General features: G+C 39.3%; 1 protein-coding gene across 2 annotated transcripts in view; it reads left to right on the top strand.

Moving 5' to 3' along the window:
• The window catches only part of scyl2 (SCY1 like pseudokinase 2), a 97,415-nt gene that overhangs the window by 46,812 nt on the left and 36,777 nt on the right, over nucleotides 1-13,826 (top strand). For both annotated transcript variants that reach the window (XM_048267591.1, XM_048267590.1), the window contains 2 exons: nucleotides 7,545-7,663; nucleotides 12,973-13,073. In XM_048267591.1, coding sequence (XP_048123548.1) covers nucleotides 7,545-7,663; nucleotides 12,973-13,073 — 220 coding nt within the window. The remainder of the gene's footprint in view (nucleotides 1-7,544; nucleotides 7,664-12,972; nucleotides 13,074-13,826) is intronic.

Genomic DNA, 13,826 nt, shown 5'->3' with positions numbered 1-13,826 from the left:
CAGGCTTGCCCTGTGGTTTGCGCAGCCTACAGTAAATAACAGACCCGCCACAATGTGCGGTATGATGCTTTTTTACGAGCAAGATGTTTTTGGTGCCCTACGCACACTGCATGTTCTTAAATAACAATGATCATCAGTAATATTCGACCATTAATTTGTGTAAATGGGCAAGCGTGACCACCTTGATTGGCTGATGATTGTAACGCGGGCATGATTCCAAACACCTCCCTTACGATGATGAGTGACAGGTCTCAGAATGCGGCGCTACACACAAGGACGGAAGATGATGAATAACTGGGGCCGTAGGCTATTCACAAAGGCTTTTATCTTACCACTAGAGTAGGCTACTCCTAAATCGCACTAAAAGATTTTAGCTTGGAGTTTTCTCTTAAAAGTTATTCACAAAGCCTTTCAGACAACTCCTAAACTAGGAGTGAGCCCGTTGCTATAGATGACGCCATTACTCATGCACGAGCTTGACTGAAGTGACCACCTTGATTGGCTGACGATTGTAACGCGGGAATGATTCCAAACACCTCCCTTCCGATGATGAGTGACCGGTGACAGGTCGGAGAATGCGTGCGCTACATAGTGAGAAGGACGGAAGATGATTAATAACTGAATAAAAAGGCCTAGCCTAAATGAATAAAGAGTAAGGCAAAACAAATAGCCTAGTAGCCTAATGAAACATAGGCCTATGGATTGATGCAGTACCTTTGCAACATTATTAAATTAATCTGTCACCATATGCCTAGGCTACGTTTGCAAGAAAGAGAACATTTTAATTTGATTCACAATGAAATGTTACATTTAATTTACATGTTAACAATGAGTAGTTTTGGTTGTTGTTGGTGGCGTTATTGCATTCCTTTTATGAATGCAAAATTGTTCCCTCGCGATTGGAAGCTCCTGTTGCCGCATAGCGCATTTCAAAACATCGCAACGTAAAATGCCACAAAAAGCTGTTTATGAATAGGTCTTAGTGAGTTAGGAGTCCTCTCGACTTCTTTTAAGCTGTCCCAGACTTTTAGGTGCTACTTTTAGGTCTAAAATGCTTAGTGAATTACTTTTTGTGAAAAAAATTAGGAGTCCTAAAGTTAGGAGTGACACGCCCATTATTTTTAGGAGTTGCTCCTAAATTCGCCAGTTAGGAGCTACTTTTAGCCTTAAAATTCTTTGTGAATAGGCCCCTACAGCCCCTGAATAAAAAGGCCTAGCCTAAATGAATCAAGAATAAGGCTAAACAAATAGCCTAGTAGCCTAATGAAACATACGGATTGATGTAGTATCTTTGTAACATTATTAAATTATTCTGTTACTATGCCTACATTTGCAAAAGAGAACATTTTAATTTGATTCACAATAATGTTACATTTAATTTACATTTTGACAATGATTAGCCTAGTTTTGGTTGTTGTTGGTGGCGTTATTGCATGTTAGTTAGGCCTACAATGCAAAATTGCTTCCTCACGATTGAAAGCTCCTGTAGCTGCATAGGATTTCAAAACACGGCAAAATACCGCAGGTTTGTTAATAGGTCTGTGAGTAAGGAGTCCTCTTGACTTCTTTTAAGCTGTCAGAGGTGGGAAGGTGTGCTTTGTTGGGGGCAGGGCCGGATTAACTGGTCACAAATGTCTGATGGCCCCCCTTCCCCCCCCAGCCAACGTGAATCGGGTGGTCCGTTAATAGGCTGAAGATTTTTCCTGCCATCTAAGGCAGCTGTCCCCAACCACCGGGCCGGAGCCCGTACATTCCTAACCAGGTCTGCCATCTGCCAGGTCCAAAATGCATGCGCAATAATGTCACGTTTAAAAAAAATGCATGCGCAATAATGTCACGTTTTTACATGGCATAGGCCTATATGCAGTTGTTTGATTGCATGCATGTTTGCATTTTGCAAGGTCTATTTTCTTACGTCTGTCCCGCCTTCAACACTTCAGCGCTGCGCAGCCTCAGGTCAGCTCACTTCACTTGATCAGTTCTTGGCGAACGGTAGTGTCACACGAAGTTAGCTAAACTGCTAGAATGAGCAACAAAAAACAAGAATCTTTAGCAAACACTGGCCAGGGTGTTTAAGTTGCGAGAGCCGCTGCAGAGATTTCTTACAGAAAAAAAGTCACCATTAGCTGCACATTTTAGTGATGAGGACTGGGTGTCAAAACTCGCTTACCTATGTGGCATATTCGGGTTGCTTAATGACCTCAACCTGTCACTCCAGGGGAGAATGACGACTGTCTTTAAACTGGCAGATAAAGTCGCTGCATTTTTAAAGCCAAGCTTGATTTGTGGGGACTAATGGGGACGGGGTGTATTTGATATGTTCCAAACAGTAGTGGGGGTTTTGGGAGAGACTGAGGCAGGGCCCTTTCTCTCGCAGCTGGTGCGCGATCACCTTGTTGCCGCTTTCAAATGAGTTTGAGCGTTAGGCTACTTTCCATCCTCCAAAGATCCACGGCAAACCAATGAGTGGGTCCGCAACCCATTTGTCAATATCCCGAATAGTCCTAGTATGTCAGCGCAGGAGGAAGAGCAGTTGATCAAAATTGCAAATGACAGTGGTCTTAAGAGTGTGTATAAGGAAACCTCTCTGGCGGGTTTTTGGATCAAAACCAAAGCAGAATATCCCGAGATAGCCGTAAAAGTGCTGAAAAGTTGCTTCCATTTCCCACCACGTATCTATGCGAGGCCGGGTTTTCTGCAATGACTGCAATTAAGACCAAATTGTGCAATCGACTGGACATTTCAAACACACTGAGGGTGTCACTGTCTTGTTGCAGGGAAACAAGCACAGGGCTCCCACTGATTATATTCGTAATGCACGTTTAGTTCCCATGTTTTGTTCCCATATTTTGTTAAGCATGTTCACACTTGGTAGATGTAGCTTAGTTCATATTGTTCAATTTTCACTTCTTCAAGTTCACTTTTTTTCACTTTTTTTAAGAGTTTGTTACCTTCACTGTTCATACATAACTGTAGCTAGTTCTTTTCAAGTAATGCATGCACAACACATATGGAACATGGAACCCCAACCCCACGGTCCGTGGAAAAAAAAAATGGGAATCAAACCGTCCATGGTAATGAAAAGGTTGGGGACCCCTGATCTAAGGCACGAAGAAGATCAGAGGCCAAGCCTCACCAAGTAGCTCGTTTGTTTACAACTAACATTCTATTTAATTAAACTGCTTTATAGGCTATGCCGAAATAGTTTTCAACATTTTGAATATTAGTGTCGGGTGAATTGAAATGTTCTCAAAGTAGCCTTATGGCTGAAAGCTGCTTGGTATCCCCCCCGTCAAGCAATATAACCATACAAACGCGCTTCCTGCACTCATTGTTTCAAAAGGAGTAATTTCGGCTTTGTCAGAACTGAAGAGCTGTGGACGGCACGGCACGGCATGCCCAATGAAAATAAATTAACGCAACGCAACACAACACAACACAAACACCGCTTCTCTCGCGTCAGTCACTGACATGAACGAAACACAGAACCCGCTTCTCTCACGGCAGTCACTGACAGTAGCCTAGAATAAATGCATGGGGGAAAAACACTTCCCCATGACAAAGACATCGTAAAACACTGAAAGTTAATATTTTGTCACTAGCAACATATCGGAACTCCCCCTATTACCGTCGGTCCCGTATTTCCACCGTCTTGCGTGTATGTGTCACTTATATCCATTTCTATACAAACCAAGACAGCGGACTCCTAAAGAGACCCACACCATAGGTGTATCTAAATTAGCTATGTACCAAAAATGACATTTTACCGTGATATTCCAGGCAGTAGGCCTAAATGCTCCCGTTAAGAACCAAACCAGATTTTGTTCAAATCTACACACCTATGGCTACTGAAAAATGTAAGGTTAATTTAGCAAATGTTATTTTGAAGTGTTAAAAAACATCGTTGGTTTTAAGAATTTCTGAACAAAAGTGGTGATAATTGGGGGTGTTACGATACATCTGTCCTTTGTCAAATGTGTTATGTTCCAAGTAGCCTATGCGTAATTCTGCTGCATAAAGTTGTATGTTTATGACATTCAAGCAAGGAAAACGATGATTTGAAGACATCTGTTTCGTTGGAAGGGCAAGGGGTAGCAACAGGGCAACACAGACAGGCCCGATGGCAGGGTTGTTATGAGAGTATTAAAATATGGGATAGCCTATTCTACGGCAAGACAGCGGGGGAAAGTTAAAATACGTGATAAACACGGAAAAAGTTGGCATGCATTGTTTCGGTCCCCATGCACAGGGATTATTTGTCATATTATTAATCACATTGTGAAATTGTGCAAACAGGCGCAACACATTTGAAAAGGAAGGACTGGTAGCATGCAAGCTCACGAAAGATTGATTTAAGAACGTTATCACAGTGTGTGGCTGTGGCGCAAAGCAGCGCGGGCGGAAGACATGCGACAATTGGCAAGGGGAGGGTCATGTGTTTTTTTTTAACAATTCTGTCGGAGGGTCATTAAACAATTTCTAGCAGGCAAGGGAGGGTCATGCAACTTTTGACTGAAGCACTCAAAATTCCTCCGGTGGCCCCTTCAATAAATAACGAACAGTCCCTAGATTGCTGCTGGGCTATATGTCTTGGTTCATGTCCGTTAACAACTCATTGCCATCAAACGCGTAGCCTATCTCCCGGTTGCATCCATTACAAACAAACATGCAATGTGAACGTCTGGGATTGGGAAGAGCACTAAATGCTCTACTGAATAAGCACAAAGTCAAACCTTTAAATGAAAAACACTCTTTAATAATCAAAAAAATAAACCGCTAATGAAGTAAACTTGTGACCATCAAAAATCGTTTGTCGCCTGTAACTCCGTGATAACAGGACTTAACAGGAAGGCATTTGGCTGAGCAACGGAAGTTAATATGCTCTATATTTTGTCCAAATGATGTCTGTCTATCATCGTTGCACTCGGAGAAAATAACGGAGGATATTAATTGTTCCTTATTAATGACATTAAAATGATCCTTTGTGAATATTTCCCATGATTGCAAATTGCAACCAAATGAATATATCCCTCTCGCCCCTAGCTTTCCAAATGCATATGGTAGCCCCTTACATGCTGGGCACCTTCTCATTGCGCTGACCTGTTTCAGTGTTTCTTTGTGCATCATATATTTATAAACAAAATGGCAGCAAATTCAGAGGTGACGTTTTAAATAGGCTATAATTTAAACCAGTAAGCTGCGAAAGCCTGCAGTAAAGTCAGCTTTCCAATGGTGCTGGTCGCTAGTTGTTGTGAGAAAAGGTTTGCAAGAAAAAATTACATGAAATGTTATCATTTATTTTCTGCATACAGCTCTGTGTCCATCTCCACACTTATTGATCTTGGTGGAATATCTCATAAATTCTTCACTCAACAAATGGCAAACCACAAAATAAACAGCAGATCCTATGATAGCCATCTCAACGGTTCTTAATATCTGCTGTAACATGACTGCCGCACCCAGCCTCTACTTTAGAACAGGGACCATATTTTGAATGAACATTGTATGTACTAGCAATGTATTAAGGGTAAAGAATGTCTGTATTGACCAGGAGTTATAGACTGTTCCCATCATATAATTCTTAATAATAATAATGCCTGACTTTAGAATATGGAACCAATTCATGACTAATAAGTACATTCTGCAGAGGTATTACTGATGATAATGTGCTTGCTACCAAGGAACCAGTTTCCACTTTAGAATGGGAGCCAATCTCCCAGTTATTAAGAGCTATTTCACACAGCAACCTGGGCAGTGAAATGCAGCAATGAGGTTGAGCCATACACTTGCTTATTCTACAACTGTTCTCCTACTATTTGGGATTTATTCAGACAGTATACAAGTAGGTTATGCATATTCTATTTTGGTACTTACTACTAATTAGTATGTAGAGATCAAGGCTTACAAGGTCATTATTAAGATTATATCAATACTAAAGGCCTAATTCGTCATGAACAAGAAATTTGTGAATACACACCTAACAAATGGTTAATGTTGCCTAACACATGCCTTACAAGTCACTAAGACAGGTAGTAGGTATGTATTGGTGGCTAACATGTGAACCTTAAAATAAAGTGTTATATATATATATATATATATATATATATATATATATATATATATATATATAGGTATTATCACATCATACATTGCCAGATATGGCTAGGAAAAAAACAAGATGGCATGTATAGATGTCCCTTACAATGACCATATGAAGAGCTTCAAATTAAAGATAGTAAAATCATACTGATAAATAGACTTGGCCCCAAAGGGTTAGGAAATGCTTGATAATGTCAGCTTACACATTGTTAAAACTACAACTTAGATATTATAATTAGGGCTGTCAAAATAACTGATTAATTTCGATTCATTAATTTGAGAAAAAATAACTGATTAAAAAAATTAGTGCAGATTAATCGATTCCGTATGACCTTTGACCCCGAGCCGTTCTAGTCAGTATAAATTAGACTGTAAAATGAAGTCCTCTGCAATGTCTGCAGCAAGGAATTTGCATATCACCGGAGTTCATCAACTCTATAGTTGCCATCAATGCAAAGAAATAAGTGTTGACATTGAGGGAGTGTTAATTTATTTTCATTGTGTCCCCAAGGTTATATCTGTGGCCTGAAATGCCTTGTATGTGAAAAAAAACTTCTTCCCGAAGCACTTTATTTTAAATTTATTTGAATTTGAAGCACTTTGAATTTATTTTTATTAGGTCATATCATAGATTATTGTGGCAATTATTTGAACAGTGAAAATAATAATAAGAGTTTTTGAACTTTAATGTCTCTAATGCTGATTATTCAATGATTCATTTGAATTTAAATATTTAAAATACTTTCACAGCAAAAATTATATATGCGATTAATTATGTAAGTATGTAATTAATTAGATATTTTTTTTAATCGATTGACAGCCCTAATTATCATACAAAATATAAATCACACATGGTTTTGTCGTTGCATTTTATTACACACTGTTTTTCACAAATTGCTAACTTGGATGACCTAGCTAACTGACCATGTTTGAGACATACTGTATGCTGACGGTGATGCACTTATGCTGACGTTACCATTGGAGTTTTATGAACGCCTTCCTGCTGTTCTGAACAGGAATAAGTGTAAACCTAGCCTGGCCAACGTCAGACCTCATCTCATTGAGATGGGGTCTGGGAACTAGACATTCATTTTCTCATATTTGAAACGTGGTTTACAAATGCCCAGAGCCGTTTATTGGGCGCTACGAACGTCTATCAAATGTGTCTGTACGTAGCTCATAACGGCTTCGGAGTGTCGTCATCGTCTTGCTGCCCTCCCTCCGTTCTGTGATTGGTCCCCTAACTGAGGCGAAAATTTGCTCCATGGAATCCAGACTGCCTAGCAGCGTGAATAAAATTGCGCCCGTAAGGCAGCATGGGAAAACCCAGGCTAGTGTAAACCACTTTCAAGAGCAGGAATGTTGTTGAATTTGTTTTGGAATGGAATGACAGTTATTATTTTTTTCATCGTCGTCTAATATATGACTGTCATCATTTTCAACAGGAATTTACAAATGCACCTTTACACACAAGAAGCTGGGCATCCCAAAAGAGCATATAGCTTCTAAGAGCCTTCCTCATCTGATCTCACTGAGCATTGACAACAATCTTAACCTTAACCAGGTAATTATATTTTTTTTTTTTGCATCAATGCACAAGTCATATCTCCCCCTCAGTCTTGTAAGTAGTGCCAGGGGCTGTCTTTTCAAAAGTCACTGATATGTTGATGGTAAGAGATGTGAGGTGTTTTGTACACATTCAAGATTGTATATTATTATTATTAGGGCTGTCAAACGATATCTTTTTTTAATCGTGATTAATCGCTGAATTTTTATAGTTAATTGCGATTAATCGCATATTTTATCACATGATTACATTTTTTTTATTTTGCATTTTTGAACTTTTCAGAAGTCCATATTAACAATATAAAGCAATTACCAGTGTATCTTGATTGAGATTCAAATGAAAGCAAGTTACTTTATTAACTTAACCAAATAGACCTACTTCTTAAAGTTATTTCAAATCAAGTTTCAAAAGATGTGTAGCAGACCTGAGGCAACACAATGTATTCTTCAGAAATATAGCTAATATAAACTGAAATAAATGCTACAGCAGAAGTGCATGCACAAAATGTACACACATTATAAAGGGCATAACACACAGAAAATACTCATATAGCCTATATTCAATATCTTTGAGTTCAGTTGAAAATAAGGAACTTTTCATATTGAGAAGGTGTGCAAAATGTAGCCTAGGTCTACAGCACATTTCAATAAAGTGCATAACAAACAGAAATAGCCTAGGCTACTCCATGTTTAGTTCATGTGTAACAGTGTGAGTGTAGGCTAAACAATGTTACAAAGGGTAAAGATTCTTGAAATAGGTAATTACGTAAAGACGTATGTTCCCTGAATTTGTCCAATAAAACACTATTATTATTTTTGAGAAAATGTTAACATAGGCTATTGCTGAAAACCGTTAATATGATACTGAAGTAGGTTGGTTAATGTAGGGTCTGATGCTTAAGTGTAATTAGGAAAAATTGTAGCCCTCAATATTCAATTCAGTTCAATTCAATTCAGATGTATTTGTCACATACAATTATACAGAGTATATGTAGAAGAGAAGAAGAAGAAATGTCTAGAGTGCATGAGGTGTTTCCAACATGCTTGTGCTCCTGCTACAGTCCTCATTCAGAATCCGGATAGCTTGGGGATAAAAACGTTTCCGCATTCTCTCTGTGTTGGCCCTCAGGCAGCGGTAACGTTTCCCAGAGTGTAGGGCAGAGAAGAGGCAGTTGTTGGGGTGACTGGGATCTCTGGTGATTTTCTTTACTCTGGACTTTACACTCCTGATGTATATTTCCTCTAGGTTGGGTAGTGCACTCCTGGTGGTACGTTTGGCTGACCTCACTATTCTCTTTAGGGCTTTATGGTCTTGCTGAATGTTGTTTCCATACCAAGCTGTTATTTTCCCAGTAATAATACTTTCAATTGTGGCTCTATAAAAGTTCTTAAGTAATTGCTAAAGTACTTTAGGCATCTGAGGTGAAAGACACACCAGTGAATCAACATGTTGGGTCCAAGTCAGATCTTCAGAAATATAAACACCAAGATATTTACTCTCTACTCTTTCCACCTGAGAGTCGTTGATCTGGAGTGGTTGGTAAACTTTCTGCTGATCACGCCTAAAATCTATAAACATCTCCTTAGTCTTGGTAACATTTAGGAGTAGGTTGTTGTCTTGGCACCAGTCCGCAATGTTTTCTCTTTGCACATCTTTTGAAGTTGCGCTCCGCATTCCAGAGAATCTCAGTCAAAAAGTTGTCCAATAGTGTGTCAATCAATGCCTGTTGACTGTACATTACATGACACAATGAAGTTGGTGTAAATAAAGTGCATAAAATAATGAAAAATAATACACAATTATCCCTATTAGAGTGCACAAGAAAATTAGGTCTTCTGTCCCTTCAATACAGTGATAAAATGAAATAAAAAAAGATAAGAAAAACAAATATTAGATCTAAATTGTCCTTGTGGTATACAGGGGGCAACATGTGCCAGTTATTCTAGCAGGTACATACTGTATATGCTGCCTGAAGATAAGGTTTTAGAAAATGTTTAATTTATGGCCTGAGTTGTCTTTCTGGCATACAAGTAGGCTAGTAACATGTGCCAATTGCGTCCTAATGCATAGGCGAAAAATGACATACACACTGAAGTTGATATTCAATGATATTCAAGTTGTTTTCCTAAAAAAACAGTGATGTGCCTTTTCAACATATGGGTGGAATGACATCCTCACAGCATCAGCTTTCAGGAAATTAAACAAAGACAGCTGAGCCTGCAGTCTTTGTACTAAAACAAACCCCACACACACACACACACACACCATACTATTTTTTTTAAAACATTTTTTTGAGGGGCAACACAAACACAAGAATTTTACTCTCTTATACCCATATAATGACATGTAATAAAGACAATCTTGAATCTTGAATTGTCTTTGTGGCATATAGGTAGCGACAATGCCAATCGTGTCATACATCACAGGCCAAAATGGCACGCACTCATGATATTTAATTTGTGCCCCCTCCATAAGGGGTTGATAGGAAGTCCTCAAATCATCAGCTTTCAGAAAATGTATAATTTATATGGCCCGAATAGGTATAGGCCAGTATGTGTGGCATACTGGTGGCGACATGCCAACCGGGTCATATTCAATTGGCCAAAATGGCGTGCACTTCTGATACTGAAATTGTTTAGCTGAGAAAACAAAGTCTTGTGCTCCTTCAACATAGGGGTGAAATTACATTTTTTTACAACATCAGCTTTCAGAAAATGGACAATTTATAAGGCATGAATCGGCATACGATTATAAGGCATACGGGCATCGACATGGGCCAACCATGTCATACGCCATAGACTGACATTGTGTGATATCATGACATTCAAGTTGTTTAGCTGAGAAAACAAAGTCTTGTGCCCCCTCAATATGGGGGTAAAATGACATCCTCACAACTTGGTCTGACGAGGTGATACGATATAACCTTGCTTTCACTTAAAATGTTTCGCCACATTAGGTCCTTGAATTTGAGGGTATTGGGGCAGCCGTGGCCCACTGGTTAGCACTCTGGACTTGTAACCGGAGGGTTGCCGGTTCGAGCCCCGACCAGTGGGCTGCGGCTGAAGTGCCCTTGAGCAAGGCACCTTACCCCTCACTGCTCCCCGAGCGCCACCGTTGAAGCAGGCAGCTCACTGTGCCGGGATTAGTGTGTGCTTCACCTCACTGTGTGTTCACTGTGTGCTGTTTGTGTTTCACTAATTCACCGATTGGGTTAAATGCAGACACCAAATTTCCCTCACAGGATCAAAAAAGTATATTTACTTAAATACTTATACTTATTGGACCTGGAAAGAAGATTTTTGAAATTCTGGCTGCTAAACACACTATTTTAATGCAGTTTGGGAGGGACAGAAACCTTTAGCCTACAGAACAAGCAGCTCTGGCTCATGTGACGTGTGCATTGGCTACCTTACAGTATACATTATTTCAATTCAGAGTGTTAAAACATTCAAAGAGGGCCCATGAGTAACAGGGGCGAGGAAAAACTCCCAAGAATTGGAGAGTTTTTTTATATATATATATATATATATATATATATATAGAAACCTCGAGCAGATTCACGACTCAAGGGCCTGACCCATCTGCCTAGGGCGAATGGAGATGCAGAACACTAATTCATTTCTTTGCGCAACAGCCCATGTTCTGCGTTCACTCCAGCAAGACGAGTGAAATAAATGTTCTTAAAGCTGTTTCATTACCAGGCTATTTGCTACGATATTTACCTGCTATGTCTTCTGTTTTCATGGACAGTTACAAGAATCCATGTCTTTCGTTATATCGTTGCTTCTAACCTACCCACGTTATCTCCAGAGTTTTTCAGTTTGTCAATCAGTTTCAGCTTCTCCTCTAGCTCCTCTACACCCGTTGGGATTTATTATGATTTTGTTACACTTTAGAAGAGAAGACAAAGGGGGCCTCGCTCCACCTGCACCGATGTCATTGTAGAGCAGTGCGATGTGCTCAATAGATCTCTGAATTTCGCCTACAGAAAAGCTGCCATCTTTGAGATCCGGTATCTAGTGATTTTTCCTATGGGAAAATAACATGGAGATTTTTTAATTATCGCACCTGTTAAACTCTGGCGGGGACAATGAAGTCTGAAATGCAGACATTTTGCTCAACACACTTTTGTCCTCTGCCTTCGAGTGGGTACTGTGATCTTCGGTACATTAAGACGGCAAACTTAGATATTTGCTACCCCAGAGCTAACTTGCAATGCAACTTGACATAGGTAGTTAGCTTCAATTAACACCTGGATCTCCTTACAGTATATGGACAAAGATTGCGTTTTGGTTCTTTTTTGTACTTCAGAGGTTTATTATTTGGTCGGCTGGCTCCAGAGTAATGATGCCACGAATACGGACATGGCCGTTTATTATTATTATTATTATTATTATTATTATTATTATTAGGAGGCCCCTCGTTGGTCGAGGCCACTGGGTGCCATTATCAAGTTGCTCAGATTGCTTACAAGACAATTTCTTGACTGCCCTTTCAAACAATACCTCATCACCAACATACTAAACCTTTGCTGTCCCCAGGGGTTGATCTTGGGGCCTTTTATTATGTTAATATAATAATAAAATAACAATATACTTACCGTTGCAAGTCCATATCACTTTGAATAAAAACATCAGCTAAATGTCATCGAAATCGAAGGGTTACCGGTTCGATTCCCGACCGGTAGGAAAAAATGTGGGCGGGGGAAGTGGTTGAGCACTGCTCTCCCATGCCAACATCTGTTGCTGAAGTGCACTTGAGCAAGGCACCTAACCTCTTACTGCTCCCCAAGCGCCACTTTAGCAGGCAGCTCACTGCTCCGGGTTAGTGTGTGCTTCACCTCACTGTGTGTTCACTGTGTGCTTCACCTCACTGTGTGTTCACTGTGCTCTGAGTGTTTTACTAATTCACAGATGAGATAAATGCAGAAACCAAATTTCTCTCACAGGATCAAAAGAGTATCTATACTTATACTTACTTAACTTTAACACCCACATTTTCTTAGCACTCTCACCTAATGACTACGGTCCCCTTGAATCTGTTTGACAATGCACTGAACAAACTAGAGTCTGCATGCAAAATGGTTGCAAGGCTAACTGAGGTGGTTGAAGGTGTCTAGTAATAATATTCTTAGTTCAATGGAGAGAGACTCAGAAATGGAGAGCCTTAAGGCCAATTTGTTATTGTTATCACCATCTTTACCTTTTTCAGCCTGTTCTTGTTGTTTAATATGTTCATTTTTAAAATGTTTTGATGAGCTAATGTGTGTTACTGTGCTGTAATTAAAATTGCCTTGCCCCTTTCAGTTCAACTCATTCATGGCAGTGATCAAGGATATGCTGGGCAAAATGGAGATCGAACACAAGACCAAACTGGAACAGCTCCATGTGATGCAGGAACAACAGAGGTGCCAGTCATTTTTATATATCTATATATAAATACTGTTGTAATTATTCTTATTTTAATTTTTTGATCAGTAGTGTAATTATAATTTAATTTTTACACAAATGTATTTGTTTGCACCGAATGACCATGTTGGAGTAATGACTAGAGGTGTGAAGAGATCTTGCAATATTACAACCAGCATGGCTGACGAAATTAGCGTAGAAGATGCCCCCACCACTTTTTTAAAAAAAAAAATGTGTAGCAGCATTTTGGGTATCTGCTGGAAACAACAATGCCACATAATTACACCGTTAGAACCCGCTATGATTTAATGTGCTGCCACTGAGCTTATTTCAGTCTTGCACCACTGACATCAAAGTTAGCAAGATTTATGGATCTGTGTAGAATGTACGCAGCCTTATACCCTCACACAAATGGATCTCCATTGATACTACAGTATAGCTCACCTAATCAGTGCAAATGGCTCACACTTGGTGACTAGCAGTTTTGGTCAAGTTACTTTTAAAAAGTAAATAGTTACAGTGACTTCTTCCAAAAAGTAACTAAAATTAGTTAATCAGTTACAAATTATAAAAGTAACTAGAAAATGTAATTCCAGGGAATTACCATTGCATGTTTATGCAAAAAAGCTGCTGTTTATAACATTATATTACTTACTGTATAATTATTCAGATTACATAGACTTACAGTATTCTTGAAAACCACTTACTTGGTTAGATGTTAGCTTAGAGTATATGACAGTCAGTAAACATAA

This window comes from Alosa alosa, chromosome 17 (assembly GCF_017589495.1).
Source record: "Alosa alosa isolate M-15738 ecotype Scorff River chromosome 17, AALO_Geno_1.1, whole genome shotgun sequence".
Classification (NCBI taxonomy): Eukaryota; Metazoa; Chordata; class Actinopteri; order Clupeiformes; family Clupeidae; genus Alosa; species Alosa alosa.
The sequence above is the reverse complement of the archived record's forward strand: the minus strand, read 5'-3'. Positions and strand labels throughout refer to the sequence as shown.